This window comes from Brassica napus, chromosome C2 (genome assembly GCF_020379485.1).
Source record: "Brassica napus cultivar Da-Ae chromosome C2, Da-Ae, whole genome shotgun sequence".
NCBI lineage: Eukaryota > Viridiplantae > Streptophyta > Magnoliopsida > Brassicales > Brassicaceae > Brassica > Brassica napus.
In genome coordinates, this window is record NC_063445.1 from 32,317,460 (window position 1) to 32,336,628 (window position 19,169).

General features: G+C 36.1%; 1 protein-coding gene and 1 non-coding gene across 2 annotated transcripts; one reads left to right on the forward strand and one right to left on the reverse strand.

The window, feature by feature from the left end:
• The first annotated feature begins 397 nt into the window (after positions 1-397).
• Positions 398-1,096, forward strand: LOC125582343. The gene has a single exon (XM_048749001.1). The coding sequence runs from the start codon at positions 398-400 to the stop codon at positions 1,094-1,096; it is 699 nt and encodes a 232-aa protein (XP_048604958.1).
• An 8,244-nt stretch (positions 1,097-9,340) lies between these two features.
• On the reverse strand, positions 9,341-9,447 carry LOC125582755. Its single transcript, XR_007320209.1, has one exon. It is a non-coding gene; the product is annotated as a small nucleolar RNA R71 (small nucleolar RNA).
• Positions 9,448-19,169: the final 9,722 nt, after the last annotated feature.

A 19,169-nucleotide genomic window follows, 5' to 3' on the forward strand; every position in this document is an offset into this window, starting at 1 on the left:
GCTTGATTGCATATTGTTTGCATACTAATATTGCATACTGAACATGAAATCTCGACTGTTAGGGATATAGATCATTCATAGTTTTCAAGCAATCTGATCTGAACTGAAAAAAAAAAAATCATTATACTAAATGATCCGATCCAATGGGATGAAGAAAATATGGAACATTTTCCTGATCATCTAAGATAGAATCCCTAAAGGCCTTGAAACCTTGTGTTTGAAATAAGAGGACCTTAAATCTGAAAAATACATTGATCCACACCTTAAACCGTATGGTTTTAAGAAAATGCATCATTTAGAAAAAAATTTCTTTTGGTCCGTGTGTGGCATTGATATGAAGCATGAAAAATTTCAAAAAGATTACTTGATTAAGACCTGTTTTGAATAATGATTTCAGATGTCGAGTTTCATACCCTCAGATTACAAAGCCCTTGATCTCTCTGGAGATAATTATCTTGATTGGGCTATAAACACTTCAGCCGTCTTGAAGTCTAGAGGACTTGGGAAGTGCATCAAGTATGGCAATGACACCCTTGCGTGTGAAAGACACAGAGCCATAATGATTATGCGACACCATCTCTGTGAGGACCTAAGAGACGAGTTTGGATATGTTAATGATCCTCATAATCTCTGGTCATTTTTGAATTCTAGATTCTGTGAGCCATTGTTGCACGAATCCAAGAAAAAATGGGAAGCTCTAAGGTTCCAGGATTATGAATCCGTGGACAATTATCACTCTGATCTTATGAGAATCACCTATAGTCTTAGACTATGTGGTGAATTGGTAACAAACGAGGATTTGTTAAACAAAACTCGTGACACATTCCATTCAGAGGAAGTGTTGTTATCACATCAGGCCAAAGGTTTCACCACCTATTATGACATGTTCTCATATTTATTAGACATTGAGCAAAAGAAGCAGAAAAGGATGGATAACATCAGACGGTTTAATGACATCATGGAGATATATTATGAAGTACTAGACAGTGAGATGAAAATCCCTGAAGCTAATAAAGCCACATTTGATAAGAAGAGATCTGAGGAGGATTCCGAGTGGACACTCATGGACCATGAGGTCGGATTATACATTGAATAATTTTCCGACATTCTGATTTTATGTTTTCATATCTGATTTGATTTATTTGTTATTCATTTATGTTATTGAAATAATAAAAACGATTTTGTTTTTATATATTATCTTGCTTGGTCTTGCTTGATGATTCTTGATTAAATAACAAATAAAACCTTAATAAAAGGATAATCAGTCCACTGATAGTTGATTTCATGCATGGTTTAACTTTACCTTGATTGTATAGGTTTAACTTTACCTTCCTGCAATCACATAAAATCAATTGTTGGGTGTAGACTAATGAGTCAGTTCACTGATAGATTGATTTCTCGCATAGATTTAACTTCATCTTGATTGTATAGGTTCAACTTTACCTTCCTACAATCACTTGAAATCAATTAATTGGTACTGACAATGGCAAAAGACACGACATTATTCAGACCCATTGAGTTATAAAGATTTATAACATTCTACATTGAACCAGTGAGCAAAGAAAATACGATTCCTTTCAGATTTTTGAAAAATCGCCTAAAAGCATTATGAATGCCTATACCCATATTTTCTACTGATTTATTCTATGCTAAGGATCAGTATGAAAGAGGCATAAAGCCATGGTAACCAGTATGGTTCACCACGAAATAAACACTTATGGCATGACCAGATTAGCCATCTTGATCCAAAACATGATGAAAAATTAATTAAGGCACAAAAGTGATCCCATAAAATCTCACAATGTGTTATAAGTACACAAAAGGGAAAATCACTAAAATAATTAAGGCTCCACTGTCCTAAGCACTACGAAATTATGAGTATGTTCATGAGGGGGAGAGAGGACTAAAACCCACAGTCCATGATCATATCATAAATTCGGATTCCATGGTTTACAACCATAATACACACGGCTGGAAAGCTTTAAAGCCCTCACTAATGGTACATCACCCACGTCCAGCCTAAAGCTTAAGGACATTATGTATATAAATATTGATTTACATCAGGCCATACATGTAAGCATAGACATTCCCACCTCTGAAACATTAAGGGTCATAAACCAGACATATACACAAACCATCTTAAGAAAATACGAATATTCCACCACATATATGTGTGCCATTTAAGATGGAACCTCAGATGAGGATTGGGAATATATATTAGATAAATATGCCAAACATGGATGATTTAATCAAGTGGCCAAGAACACAGATTACAAAAGATAGTAATCTGATTATCCAACTTTGAAAGGAGAAAGTTATCAGGCTGATAAAGAGTAAAGAGTAAAAGAGAAATATAATGGTATCAACCATAGTTGTCTTGGCAAGATCCTCAGACCAAAGATTATGATCTAAACGTTCTAAAAAAATATGATCAAAAGATATAAAAGCTAGCAGAAATATATGCAAGACACACTGACCCGAAAAAAAAAATGACTATGTCATACCAGCTTAAGCACCACGAATTAGATGTCTAAGAGACACAATCAAGTTGCTACAATGTCTATTAGAGATAGACAAATAAGTTCCAAATAATAAGGAACCTCGGAAAGTAATGAAAGGTGCTCAGAATCGTACAAATCCGAGTTCATAAGAGAAACCAGTTCAGACAGAGAAATAAGGTTGCGCAACCACACATCTAAGGTACCAGACCATGTAGTTTGGGACGCCAAACTGCAAGGTATAAAGGTCTTGGATAATAAGATCTCAAAATCTAATTAGATCATGTCTGGAACAGTATGAAACTAAAGATAAAGAGTGTTAACACCAAAGATGTATTTACATACATAAGAGCTCATAAAAGATTGTAGTACTTGGGATTTGAAGGATATAACCTGAGGATCATGAACCCACGTAGAGTACTCATAAAACCTATATAGGGACGTGGGGTGTTCAAAGAATTCAAAGTAATTATAAGAGAGATGGGCGTAGTAACCATGTACATACAGAAAAGCCATCTAAGAAAGAAACCAGTGAATGGATCCTGTGAGATAAGAAATTCCGTGAGATTAAAGGACATGACTACATGGTATAGTGTGTCCATGTTCCTTCTAAATAACATTCAAGTATAGCTTGATTACACAAGGATACTCACAAGGACCAAAGAACAATTTATAAAGAGATATGTTCCTATATGGTGGATGCTACTACAAAAAATCAAGTTTGATTTTGTCTGGATATTTACTAAAGAAATAATGGTGTAGTAAGCAGCAAATGGATCACTGGATAAAGGTATCAACGTACCATAGAAATATGAGAAAGAAATTCTCATAGAACAAGCTTTGTTCCTAAGTTGTTTATGGATTGTAATATACAGCAGCTGTAAGTAATATGAAAGACTAAGTATTTACTTAGTGCAGTTAGTCCATACAGAAAATATTATAATTCCTTGTGATCATAATAAAGACCAACTGAGAGAAAAAGGTTTAATGGTTCAAAGGTTCAATAATACAAGTTATCGATTGATTAAACAGGCTATGTTTTACATATGGAAAGTCTGTAGAAAAATCATAGCCGTGTGTGTGTGTGTATGATTAAGTCAGCACGTCTAAGTGAGAACCATAAACCAGGATAGTGACCAGAAGGATGTCTGGTCGTGGCTTAATGATTATAAGCATTGCTAAAGCAAGAAAAGATCGATAACCATGTACAAAGGACATGAGTGTATGACTGCGAATTCATTGTGTGATGAGTTTCATTGCAGCAAATAATTATTGATGGTATGACCTTAGACACTCATGATTATGAACGAATATAGACAAGGTCTATAGCTCAACATGGATCGACAAAAGAAAATAAAGAATGATTGGTTACAATGGCTAAAGCCATTGACACATACGAAGAGATATAAGTCCGAATGAACGAAAGATATGAAGTAAAGTTGTTCGTATGTGTTCTGGGTCTATGACTCAATATATATTGAATGTCCACGTTTTTGGGAAAGCCATATAACCAAAGAGAATCCGTGGGACATGAAAAAGGACCTGCAAGTAAAGTTTTATTGCAGATTATAAAGTCCATCCGAGCACCGTTTGAAGCACCATCAGTTCAACCAAGACATGGAGTGATCAGCAACAAAGATGTACATCCTGGCCACATCTTAATGGAGTTCCAAAAGACATACCAATGTCCAAGACTTACAAGTTCATTCAAGGAGAATCCAGTTGATCATCTTCACCAAGTCATAGGCAACTTCAACGTTCAAGAAGACTCGGATACTAGATGGGAATGTGTCTACTACAGTGATGCATTCATCTGGGGGAGTTCATGTGTTGTACTCTTTTTCCTGTCCTTGGTTTCCCATTTTGCCACATTGGTTTTGGGGTTTTTCAGGAGAGGTTTTAATGAGGCAACATTAAGCATGCAACGAACCTGTACCGGATGTGTCGATCAAGGGGGAGTGTTATAAACCAAATGATGATCGACCATGGACCAGCCCGTACTGCGGGCCCAATCCGGGACATGATAAAGACAACCAGAGACTATGTGTTTATCTAGTATATATTCCATGTATATATTTAACATAGTGTTTATCCTTATCCTTATCTTGTTAGGATAAACATGACCTTATGACGGTCTAATACCTTGTATATATATGGACCTTCTGGTCGACAGTAATGATAACAAAAGTATTTCCCCAACACTTCATTTACAACAAGAATAGGAATATATCCCAAGATAAATGGTAAAAATCCTAAAAGAATAATGGAAATATGTCATTATCCTAATGTGACTCCTAATACCTCGAACAAATGAAATCCAACGAATTGGTTTATAGCTTCACATACATTTGTTTGTTAGTGGGATCAAATTAGAATCTTCTACCGCCATCACCCTATTTTCCTCTGCCAATAATATTCTTAGGGAACTCCAGAAGTTGACCACTAGCCACAAAATTCTTATTTGTTGAACTGGTAGAATAACCTCCGCCATCATCAACTCTAACTGGGGTGGGGGCCACGTCATTTGGGTTTTGTTTCTCTACATCCTGACTTGTATTACCTATAAACAAAGCCACAATTTGATACTCATGAGCATTAGCAGGTAATCATCCTTCCGCAGCGAACCTTTCATTTGCAACTCCTTCCCAAAACATCATCCCATTCTCAATCCTTTCACCAGTAGGTCCGTGTGTGTTTGCATGTTCTGGGTAGTTCAATAAGTCCATTCTAACATCCCAAAATATTGGTGGCGCTTCCTCTTGTGCAATATGTCCAACTACGTCATTAGCAATTCCGGTTAGCCTTGTAAAATTGTTTGAGGCAGATCGTAAATAAATTTTAGAGCGGCAATGATTTAACCAAACATCAACGCCATATAAAATTATGCTACCCAAAGTTTTAGCAACTAAATTTTCTACTGCCCATTCTCAGGTTTCTATTAATACGCTAAACATAAACCATAAAGATCTGAACGTAGCAACAAACCTGTCGATACATTCCCTTGACTACCTTCCACCATCTCATCATCATCGTCTTAAAGTTCTATTATTTCTCTAACCGGTGGGTTGCTACGATTTTGGTCTGCAAGAAAGCTGTCAGCGAACGCCATCTCCAAAGAAACTCGGTGGAGAAGCCACATCCCTTCCTCTATAAAGATCGCATTCATGACGCATTCAGTCTAGGCTGTCCGATCACCAAAGACAAGACCTGCATCAATTACAACCAAAGTCAAGACCTGCATCAATTCTCAGCTCCTATTTTATTAAATAAATTGTGTTGCGAGTACTTGAAATTTACTTTCATAAGCCACTCTCAATTTTTCGTTTGTTGGATCGTCAAAAACATATGATGTTGAACCAATAGTGAAATTTGTCCAACATAGGAATTGGTACTCCGCCACGCTTGATATATGGTTTTTTTGGCATATTGTATATATGTTTTTTAATTGGTTTTCAAGTCTTTATCGAGTCTTCCTAGTCCTTTTCGAGTCATTACAGGTCTGAAGTTACATTAGATGGGAGATAGACCAATAGGAAGAAAAGAGGCAGAAAAGAGTGCAATTTGGTGATTTTCATGCAGAACAGTCTTGATGGTTGTTCCCGATCGCGTGGAACACCCCGAGTGCATGTTCCAGCGGCAGAGATTTGTAAGGAGTTTCCAAATATTTCGGGATTTTACCTAGGGCTTCCCCTTTTACTCCCAGGCCGCCATCGACCTGCATATATATTTTTCTTATTATTCTAGACATTCTACGTTACTTTTTAGAGAGATTTTGGAGAGAGAAAACTTGCACTCTTGCTAAGGGAGAAGAATCTCTACATCCTTTGGAGACGATTTCTAAACTCTCTTTGCTTTTTATTATTGATTCAGACATGTTTTCTTCATCTGTTATCTCTATGTTTTCTCTGTCCATGGCTGAGTAATCTGCTTGCTTAGTGTAGGGTGATATCACTCAAATTACCCTAAGGAGTGATTTATACTCTCTCAAATAAGAGGTCGAGTTGTAGTACTTAGGGATCGAATCCACAAGGAGCTAGGGCACACAAAAGATCTAATAGTTATACGATTAAGCTAGGCTAATAGTTTATAAAGTAGTAAATATAGATAGCGATTAAGCTAGGCTAATAGTTTATAAAGTAGTAAATATAGATAGCAAAACAGTAAACAGTAAACAAGTTGAACAAGACTATTGTTCAGCTTGGCAAAGAATTGTTTGATGGAAGGATGGTTTGCTAGATCTAGGGTTTTTATTCAGGTAAGCAGGATTATAATGATATAGAGGCTAATTGTTGCTTACAAGATATTATAGAACTCAAACAATAACAATAATATACTAGCTCTCGCATGTCTAGATTATCTATCACTAGATCTAAGATCTCAGCTCTCGCATGTTGATCTGTAGAAAGTGTCGATCGATTATTCTATAGGAATATCGATCGATACACCTTTCACAATATCGATCGATTAATCTATTGGATCATCGATCGATATCGCTTCTAGCAAGCTTTACAAAGGGTTGAATATGCGTTCACTAAGGTTCCTAAATCAACTCTTGTATGTTTCTAGAAATCTTAACTCAATAGAATTCAGTTCAGAGAAAAGACCAAGCGATGGCATTGTGCCTAATGATTCTAAGATCAGGGTTCTAGTTCATGACTCTAGAACACAAGCAGTAAGAACAATCCTATGATGAATATCACAACTTAGCAGTTCTATATTTTGGGCTAATCCCTCATAACCTATCTGAACCCTAAACCTAACAGGTGGATCTATTCAGACATGAAGTTTGTCACAGAAATCATGGATAGAATAGATGAAATTGCAATAGATATAAAAACCAAAGACAATGGATTTCAAGGAGGACTCTGAAGGAGTTATTCCTTTCTCTCCTAACTAAAAACAATGAATTAAGAAAAGCTTCGATAGCGTAGCCATCAACAATGGCTTATAAATAACATAAACATAGTTTCTGGTTGTCCAAGGGTATTCTGGTAATTTGTGGTTATTTTTGGGCTTCAGTCGGTCATAAAATATGCTCGCCCCGCATTCTGGCATCCATATCGATCGATGTAGAGAGTTCTGCATCGATCGACATACGTTCCTCTTCCCGACAGCTTCCTCTCGCGAGGCAGACTCAACATTCCTCAGTAAAACGGGCATAACTTCTGCTACAGGATTCTGATTGACCTCAGACTCGTGGCAGTGGAAAGCTAACTCAAAGCTCTATCTTGTGTCAAAAGATGGGCTCAATATAATGGTGGGAAGATCTCCATCCATAGCTAGACATCTGACACGTCTGTGCAGTTCTGCACCTCAAAAGGCTCCAAAATCACCATATTTCTCCAGAACGTACCTGAACCTGTAAACACTCTAAATAGACTCTATATAGTAATAATTAGTTATTAAAACACTTATGGACCATGGCTAAAAGTGGGTAAAATCCATGGTCTATCATAGAGTGTTAGGGTGTTTAGATCAATGAGCTAAAACAGAAATAAGGTTCATTGTTGATTGTCTCCATTCATGTTTATGCTTACTGCCTGCATTAAACTAGCTATTTATTGTTTGAACCTAAGTTTAATCTAATCATAAAAAGTGCTTAGGTTGCTAGAAACAACATGAATGAGCAGCTTGTCCCTAACCAGCGAAAGTAGATGTTAGGGTAAATTGTGAACTAACCAAATCTGTGCTTATTTTTTGTCTTCATGTTTTAATCCAAACGAGAGTTTAGGTATTAAGACTGATTGATGAAAGGAGAGATACCACGAAAGTAGATCGATCTACTTGTGTAATTTGAGTTCTAGACTCGCACTTAATAAAACCTTGAATAGATGTTTGGCCCATGATCGTTTGACAGCCCATCCTTCACCCTAGGCTAACTCTTTAATCAATTGAAAACACCAAACCAATCTGTTACTTGTTCTTACGATTTCTCAACATTTTAAACCCCCATATTGTTTTAGCTTAATATTGATCCCATAAAGATAAAGTGTAATCGTTGGTCTCTGTGGATTCGATCCTAAAGTGCTACATCGACATACCATTTGATTTTGGTAATGTGCACATTAGGTTAATTGGTATGCGTATACACTTAATAACAATTTGGCGCCGTTGTCGGGGACCATCTTTTTACCTTTATTTTTTGGTTATTTATTTAGTCTAAGACCTCTAACTTGCTCTATCCTTATTGTTGCAGCTAATTTTTCAGGTGCATGGCCAGTAGACATACTCAGAGAAACGCACACGGAGAGTTAGTTACATTTAGCGACCAGGAACTAGCAAGGATAGAAAGAACAAACTGTCAACAATCAGGGCCGAACAACGCCATAATGGGCGACTACGGCAATCAAGAGCAACTCACTGCTCAGTTGCAACAGATGCAACTACAGATGCTTCAAATGCAGCAGACCATCCAAGCTCAGCAGGATGCTGCTGAACAGGCTGATCTCACGCAGCAAGAACAACAGGCGCATACAGCTTCAATCGGGCAGAGAAACCTTCTTTGCAACATCCCTACTACTCGTTCTGCCTTAGTTCCTCCACCCTGCACCAGGCAGGACTTCGAGATCAAGCCTGCTTTGATCGGTCTAGTACAGAGAAAGGTGTTTTCTGGTCTCTTTACAGAAATTCCAATGGAGCATATTGAGAGCTTCGAAAAAGTCTGCAGTTTCACTCGCGCGAATGGTGTTACACAAGACTACATCAGGTGCATGTTATTCCCATTCTCTCTTGATGGAAAAGTTGCTTGGTGGTTGAACTCTCTCCCTACCGGCTCTCTCACTTCATGGGAACAGGTCCGATCAGCGTTCCTCAGCCATTTCTACTCTAAGGCGAGAACATTTGCATTGAGGAACAAGATCACCTCCTTCGGACAGCTCACTGATGAGCCTTTCTGCGACGCATGGGAGCGCTTTAATGACTATCGCAGAGAATGTCCTCACCATGGATTTGATGATGACTACCTCTTGGGAATTTTCTATGATGGAGTTGACTGGAAATTTCAGAGTGCTATGAACTCTGCCAGCAATGGAGACTTCATGACTCAGACCACTGATGGAGCGTTTGAGCTGATTGAGAACATGGCTGCCACCTCAGCCAATAAGAACGAGGAGAGTGATTGCTCAAAGAAAGAGAACAGTTCTGACACCCAGCAGATAGATGAGCTGACTGCCAAGGTTGATCAGCTACTGAAAAACAACCAATGGCACGTCTTCAGCATGGAGCAAGCTACGGCCGGGCAGATTCAGAACCAGAACCAGCGACAACCGCAGAGCAATCGGCAAGCTGTTCCAGCTTCCGGGAACAGTCAACCAGATGAGCTGAAGGGTCTGGGTATGATGATGCATCAACTGTTGCAGGGTATGCAGATTCATGGCAAGGCATCGAATCAGGTTTCTACAGACATCAACACTAGGATGGACAACATGTTCACTGAACTGAATACAAAGTATGATACTGTGAGCAACCACATAAAGAGGATTGATGTTCAACTTGCTCAAACAACTGAGAGTGTCAAGAGTCAGCAAGGTACCCTTCCTGGAAAGAATGTGATGAATCCTAGGGTTGAGCACTGTAATGCAGCAGAGCTGAGATGTGAGAAATCTGAGGGAAAGGAACCGGAGCAACTGTCTGTTGAGACTGTTCCAGACGTAGAAGAGAGAACACATCACTCTGCTAGCTCTAAAGTGACTGCTCCCAACTTGTTGAGACTCCACCAGTTCGAGTCTATGTTCCTAAGGTTCCATATCCAATTCCACCTAGACATTTGATGGATCCTATTAGTGCAGAGCAGATAGTTGGGTTTAGGAAGATGGTGAGAAGGCTTCCTCAAAATATCTCATTTGAACATGCTTGGGAGATTCAGCCATTGCATATGTTCTTCAAAAATTGCAGAGAATGTCAGGAGGATATCAAGGCACTCTTTACTGAAGCACTGACACCATCGCTGAAGGTACTGCCTAAGGTTGATGACCCTGGAAAGTTTGTTTTTCCTTGTTCCATTGCTGGAGTGGAATTCAAGGAAGCTCTTTGTGATTCTGGGTCTAGTGTGAACCTTGTCTCAAAAGCGATTATAGACGAGTTGGGCATTGTTGATGTTGAGCCTTCTCTGGTGACTCTGGCTTTTGCAAACTCTTCCATGGCAGTCCCTTATGGCACAATTCTCAACCTTCCTGTCCAAGTTGGGAACTGTATTCTCCATACCGAATTTAAGGTTGTTGAGATGAGCAAGGATCATGAGATGCCTTTAATCTTTGGAAGGTCATTTATGGCTACAGTAGGAGCAGTCGTCGACATGCCTAATAAGAGAGTCTCCTTCTCCAACATCTACAAGAAGGTTTTCTACAAGGCTGTCCCAACCAGATCACAAATCCGCTACGCCTCTTGTATCTCAGTGGTTAGTGGAGAATAGCTGGAAATTGTTCCTAAGAAGGAACTTGGTAAAAAGGGTGAGATCAAAGAAGTCCTGGATGGAGATCCTCACGCTAATACCAAGAAACTCAGTGGGAATGCAAGGGTGAAAGAAAAAGTCCAGAAGAAAAGGGTCAAGGGTGACCCTATGATGACTTTGATGCCTCGCTTGTGTGATGAGAAATCCATTGAGTATGAGATAAAGTGCAAGGGTACCTCTAAACCTTTCTCTAAAGTCAGAGTAATTCTCACACATGAGCTGAAAGAGAAAGGAGAAGCTGCTGTGAAGGGGTTGCTGAGCAAAGTTCTGAAGTTGAACATGTCTGATTGTGGAGCTTGTTTTGGAACAAGCCCTCATGATCAACCCGACTGATCCCTGTCACCAAGTCAAGCTAGTGACTTAAACCAAGCGCTTGGTGGGAGGCAACCCACTGGTAAGTGTAAATATAAGTGGGTTTTGTTTTTGTTAACTTATTTTTTGTTTTAGTTTATTGAGTCTCAAGTCAAAAAGCAAAAAAATCCGAGATACTTCAAAAATTCTAGGTGGCAGCAACGGAACAACCTGCCTTCTGAAAAGAGCGGCTGTTCCAGGCGACCATCTGACGATAGAACACCCAGAATTTTCATGGAGCGCCGCTCCACTCAGATAAGTATCTCAACCAAAAAAAAATGTTTATTCTTGTTCTCACCTTTATTCTGATTTATTTTCACACCAGGGACGGTGTGAAGTAAGTCTGGGGGAGGGTTTTCGTCGTTACTAACTTGTTTCTTTCTTTTGTTTTTCTTTTGAGTCAGTTTGAGTCAGTTTTTATGATCGAGTCAGTTAAAACTTTGTGGGAATTAGGACCTTATTCTGTGTTGATCACTGACCACCTCGTTCTTTAGTTATCTTTCAGTGACCTTAGCAGTGGCGAAAGACACACATGTGGACCTGGAACACCCTGTCATTTTCTAATTTGGTTCTCCAGAAGATTTCGGCTTGTCGAGGTTACACTAGAAAGACGTAGCTTCATTTAACTTGAACCTAATCTTGACTGCAATTCTTCTTATTATGGGCATTAGATCAGGGAAACGAGAATACACTCAGGACTTCTTATTCTTTTTATCCATCTTGCTGATCCTGAGAGGCTAGCTCATCTTTAGCTAGTTCCCACCCTGCACCTTAGCCTTTATTCCACCTTCATGCATTTGTTTTTCAGTGTCATATGTGCAGATATGTGCAAAAAGGTCGGAGAGGAAAGGATCAAGGCAGCCTCTTACTCGTTACTGCTGCAGAAATTCTGTCAGAAAGGAGAACAAACAGATTAAGGGAGCAACCAATGAACTGCGCAAGAGCAGGGGTTGAGAACCAGAATGGTTGCGAAATCAGAACCACCAGTGGCACTCAGAACCATCATGTATTACCTCCTTCTTTGTCACATCACCATATCAGTCTTAAAAAAAAACGAAAATAAGGTGATAGAGAAGGGGAAGAAAGAAAAGAAACATGGAGCCACTGGGAAGGTCAAGCGAGAAGTTGGTACCAAGTGTTGAAGAGTATGCAGAGGAAAGTGGAAAGCAGAACAATAAGTCGCATGTTCCATCATCAGAACAGTCGCACCAGATATAGCAAAAACGAGTAGAGGCTGTGGACATCAATGGATCTATCCTCTCTTGCCATTTTGTGTGATATCCTGCATCCTCAACAATGAAATGGTAGCTCCTAAACACTCTTAACTCCACCATTAAATAGCTTGTTCCACACCTAGACCGTCTACCCTGAATAGTGCCTATGATGAGAAGCTCACGCTACTCTTAATTGAATGTAAGGAGCTTTGTCTGGAAAGTGTAGCTTTTGCAGGTTTGAGATGTAGAATATGGAGCCGATCTTGAACAGCAGTCAGTGGGGTTTTGGTAAGGGTGTGTTGTCCTAGTTTCACTACTTGTATGGTTCAGAGATTCGTGGTTAAAGTATGGTTGCTGAGAATAGGAGAGTTCCCACACTTTCAAACCTTTCTCTCTGTTCTTGATACTTGACATTGTTTGAGGATAAACAAAGATCTAAGTCTGGGGGAATTGATATATGGTGTTTTTGGCATCTTGTATATATGTTTTCTAATTGGTTTTGAAGTCTTTATCGAGTCTTCCTAGTATTTTTCGAGTCATTACAGGTCTGGAGTTGCATTGGATGAGAGATAGACCAGTTGGAGGAAAAGAGGCAGAAAAGAGTGCAATTTGGTGATTTTCACCCAGAACAGTCTTGATGGTTGTTCTCGATCGCGCGGAACACCCCGAGTGCATGTTCCAGCGGCAGAGATTTTTAAGGAAGTTTCCAAATATTTCAAGATTTTACCTAGGGCTTCCCCCTTTTACTCCCAGACTGCCATAGACCGGCATATATATCTTTTCTTATTATTCTAGACATTCTACGTTACTTTTTAGAGAGATTTTGGAGAGAGAAAACTTGTACTCTTGTTAAGGGAGAAGAATCTCTACATCCTTTGGAGAAGATTTCTAAACTCTCTTTGCTTTTTATTATTGATTCAGACATGTTTTCTTTATCTGTTATCTCTATGTTTTCTTTGTTCATGGCTGAGTAATCTGCTTGCTTAGTCTAGGGTGTTAGGGTGTTTAGATCAATGAGCTAAAACACAAATAAGGTTCATTGTTGATTGTCTCCATTCATGTTTATGCTTATTGCCTGCATTAAACTAGCTATTTATTGTTTGAACCTAGGTTTAATCTAATCATCAAAAGTGCTTAGGTTGCTAGAAACAACATGAATGGGCAGCTTGTCCCTAACCAGCGAAAGTAGATGTTAGGGCAAATTGTGAACTAATCAAATCTGTGCTTATTGTTTGTCTTCATGTTTTAATCCAAACGAGAGTTTAGGTATTAAGACTGATTGATGAAAGGAGAGATACCACGAAAGTGGATCGATCTACTTGTGTAATTTGAGTTCTAGACTCACGCTTAATAAAACCTTGAATAGATGTTTGGCTCATGATCGTTTGATACCTCATCCTTCACCCTAGGCTAGCTCTTTAATCAATGGAAACACCAAACCAATTTGTTACTTGTTCTTACCATTTCTCAACCTTTTAAACCCCCATATTGTTTTAGCTTAATATTGATCCCATAAAGATAAAGTGTAATCGTTGGTCTATGTGGATTCGATCGTAAAGTGTTACATCGACATACCATTCGATTGAGGTAGTATGCACATTAGGTTAATTGGTGTGCGTATACACGTAATATCAACGCTCTTAAGACCCATTGTTACTAGCTATGCAAGCTCATCGAGCCAGGTCCTCACATTTAGCAGCATCGAAAGTTCAGATATGTTTGAATTGTCGTCGGTGGTGTTTTGTTATTCAGTGGGACGAGCATCCAACTTGGCAGACGCCAGACGGTATGAGACAACAATTGGAGTATGTTGACTTAGATTATAATGTTGCCTAATGATCTGATCAAGCGTCTCATAGCTAATTTTTTTATTTATCAACATCCTATAACCGATATCTTCTGGATGTTGTTAAATCACAAATCAGTAACCTTGTTGTTGAAATCATTGATGGCATTAAACTACTATATATGATATGTCAAGTTTATCATAAATGTCAGGTGAACGGAATTATTAACGTCTACGACAAAATAAAATATGAATAACTAAGAATGAGACAAAGTTAATGTAGATGAAAGAACATTCTTAGGTTTTAAGGAACATTCTCTGGAATAGTTTATAAGATAGAGCTTGCCGTTTTGCTTTCTTTTATAGAAAACCCTGACATGAACTTTTTGTCTCTCTCTCTCTCCTTTTCATGCAACCGTTTGTGTCAGAATTTCTAAGCCTTCGATTCGTCAATTCTTTTCTAGCCAGCCTCACGCAAATGGAGAGGGGAATATATCCTAGGTTAATCATTACCAACTCTCCCAATTATCTTTAAAACCTATTTAGTTTTTTTTTTTTTATCAAACCTACTTTCATCGAAACTGAGTTTAACTCCACTGGTGGAAGATACAACAAAGCTACAAGGAGCCAAAGAAACTAAAGCACATACCAATATACTGGACAAGCAAATGGTAAAGCTTGAACAACAAATACTCAAACAAAGAGTTGATAAAGGTGATATCACACGTTCAACCACCGTTGTCTCCGAGAAAGGCAAGTCAAACAAGAAGACTTCTTCAAATTGACATTCTTGATCGAAACAATAAAGGGGAGAGATAAAAGCCTCCATGGTCAATGAGGTCAGACAGTTAACACCATCAAAACGAGAGACAATAGACATCTTCGCTTCTGCTATACAAACAGAACCATCTTCAACACAATGCTCCCTATAACAATTTCACTTATAACAAGTGATAGATGTGGGAGGAAGAAACACTCCTTAAAGGAGAAGGGAGGGCAAAGAGAGCCCAAACAAACCAGCTTTGCTGAAAGGATACATAACTTCAGAACTTCCACTCCAAATTGCCACACGAGGAGAGAATGCCATGTCATTTCAAAAGCCATTAGAGCAAAGGTGGAAATAAACCTGCATACTACAATAAAGGGACAACATCTGCATACTGCAGTAAAGGTACCAACAAAGGCCACAATAGCATAACCAAATGCAACTGAAACAGTCGGAAATAGAACGGAAAATCCAAGATCCAATAAGCCCAGCTCTACCAACATATCGATAATCCAACCACACTCGGAAACATAGGGTTTAGAATCTGAGCTTACTTGGTATAAGGGAGTAAGTACAAAGATTATTCCATCAGGGAAGAACAAGTCTTTATCTGAGGCTAACCAACCATCTGAAATCGTCAAACATAACTTTGGATCTGAGAATTTATGGGGTAAGCCAACGGTGGCCCAGAGATCGTACAACTGAAGAAAGCCCATGAGTGATAGAATATCAGGCGGAGGGTCAGGAGGAACCGGAAGATCCGGAGGATTTGACCGGAGAGCAAACTTAAAACTCGAATCTGACGGATCTGAGGGAAGGCGTGGAAAGGAAGCTAGATCTGCTATGAGCGACGCCATGGACGGAGAGGAGGAGAGCGAAGACGAAGAAACTTCTCGTTGATACGCGTGAGGCGAAACCAACAGCGGCGAAAGGGTGGTGAAACCCTAATCACCTTTGCTATCGTCCTTTCCTAGAGAGCGTTTTTTTTTTTTTTGATTGCCTTTAAACCTTTTTAGTTTCTAACCTATAATCAGCCTACTGTAAATCGTTTATCTTAAGCGACAGAAGGACTGTTTCATCATTTCGTTTTTCTTACTTGCAGTATAAGGTCCACATCTTTTGGGTCATTGGTGGTTTGCTAATTTGTAAGTTCTCTTAGGATTTTGGCCGAATTTACTCTAATATTTATTTCCATTGTAAATTATGTAATTCTAAGAAATAACATTTCTGTTCATTTTAAAATTATAAAACAATGCCCGTGCGGGAGATAATCTAGTAAACATAAATATTGGAAGAATTAGAAACACGTAGAGTCTTATAAGATTCTCATAAGGTCTGCCTTTTTCTAAATTTATCTCTTAATTTTCTCATTTTCTCTCCTACTTGGATTCAAAATTTGAGTATCTTTTGTTACTCCACTTTAAGCTGTTTTGATTTAGGGTCCCATTGGAAGAAGGACTGTTGACACTTTAGAAGATTTAACAGTCCTTAAAGTTAATTTTTCTCCAATCAGGCTTTTACTAAAAGTTTCTGGCTTAAGTCTTCATACCCCGTAACTATTTTTACTTCCATCTTTTCGTTTGTTTTCTAACAGCCAGGGAATCATGGCTTTTAAAGGACTGTCAGAAAATAGAACTTAATTCTTTTTTCTTTCTTGTTCATCACATTCCCAGAAAAATTAAAGAGCATCGCTACATCAATTTATGTTTCATCGCAAGAAATAAATTCATTAGTACACAATTACTCTTCTTTAGTTTAAGATCCATTTTTCAATAAAAAAAATATTTGGTGGTGTTAGAGAGGGAAGTAAATTACTTTATTTAGTTTACTCATAACCCAAAACAACAATCAAATTGTTAATGAGATATAACCCAAAAACAATTCTTGATAAATTGATTTTAATAAAAATATTGATAATCACATGTATACAATAATTGCAATTATGTTATTAATAAGTTTTCATATATAAAAATTTAGCATGGTTTTTTTAATAATCAGAACTTCTAAAGTTTTCAATCACTTAAACAAATATTTAAAGTGACGGTCATGGTTTATAAAGCCAAAATCTCTGCAACTAAAAAAAAGAAAACAGAAATAAAAGCCAAAATCCTTAAGGAAGTCATTAATAATATTTTTTTTAGTTAATAAATTGTAATCTTATTTAAAATTTAATAAAAATAAATTTTTTGGTTTCAATTTATATTTCTTTTTAAAATAAATAAATAAAATATTTTGTTGATAAATTTTGATTGATTTCTTTTTTTTTTAACTACCCAATATATTTTATGAACTTGAATAAATAAAAAAGTAGATTGCAATAAATAGGTACTATATTTTGGAAATGAATCATAATATATTCTAGAGCTTGATCTGCGCACCCGCGTAGATGTTTGTTTTTACTCTTTTTTGTATAAATTTCCTAGACTATATTTGTGAAGTGATTTTGCCACATGTCCTATGTACAATCATTTTTACAAAAAAAATGATGACATGACTAACAAAATTGATGACATGGCTTATAGTTAATATGACATAGACAATCACATTTATTACTGACATATATTTTTGGTACACTTTATAGAATATGTCAATAACTAATATATTACATTTAATGTTGATTTTTATTTTTGTTAAACTTCTTAAAATATGGTAATAATTCATAAATTATCACTAAAATAAATATATTGAAATATGCATTATAAATTTCGAAATACATTATTTAATTGTATTTTTATAATTATACAATTTTTATTACTAATATTTTTAAAATTTTCTACATCTTTTTAAAAAGTTAATAAATTGTTAATCGTAATTTCATTAGTTTCTTTTAGATATCTATAAATTTTATAAATATTGTTTAGTTATAATTTTTAATAACTATACAATTTTATATGATTTTTAGTAATTTTATACAAGTTGATTTAATACATTTAACCAAAATAAATAGATAAAAAATTTATCTAAGATTCGAATTTTAAATATATTACATATATATTATTAAATGTAATTTAAAATAAACAAAATTATTTTTTTCTTAATTTTATGCTTAAATAATCAACTTTATATTAAATATTAGTCAAAAATAATAAAATATATAATATTAATAAATTTTATTTTAAATATAATTTAACTTTTAAAAAAATTATCACTGCACATGGTGTAGGAAAATACCTAGTAAATAATTATATGTATAGGTGATAGTATATATTTTTAAATTCGTCCGTTTAAGTAATTGTTTAATTTAACATTTCTAAACATAATAGTTTTATAGTTTATATTATGATATCATCCATATTTTTAGAATGTGAACCGTATATCCGGACAACTGTATTTTTAATTTTTGGAACCGTGCAACAACACGTGTATTTTTCACTTTTTATAACTAAATTAGTGTTTTCATAATTTTTATAATATATATTTATAATTTACATGTATTATATAATGGTTCAAAAATAGAATTTTAAAACATAAAATTTTATTTATTACAATAAATAATTATATTTTGTTTTTATACCATCAATTATATCATCTATATTTCTTATCATATTTATTTTATCGTATTTATAAATAATTAGGTTTTATTTATATTAAAATATACTACCAGTAATATATTAACAGATTGATTTGTATTTTATTTATATGCTGTAAAATTGATTATTTTGTGGTTTTTTTTTATTTATTCAATAATTAGAAATATAACTACAGACGTTTAAAACAATATTATGCTATAAATTTTATAAATGAATAAACTAATTCTCAATATTATTGAAATTATGAAAAATGATATCACAGAAGTTACATATACTTTCTGATTTTATTCACATATTTTCATATCTGTTTATTAGATTAGTTATAAAAAAAATTATAATCGAAGTCAAAATTGAAAATATATTTATTTATATTTCCGTTTATGAAAGAATGTAAAAAAAAGAAGATATTAAGGTGTAAGCTTAATTAAATTATATAGTATCATTTATAGGTAAGCTAAACTATAGAAAGTAGTTTGGACTAAAAAGAATGAATTCGATTTTTAAACAATTGATCATTTTTAATCATAATTTAAAAGGTATCTATACGACTTGTTTGGTATATTAATGCTCAAATT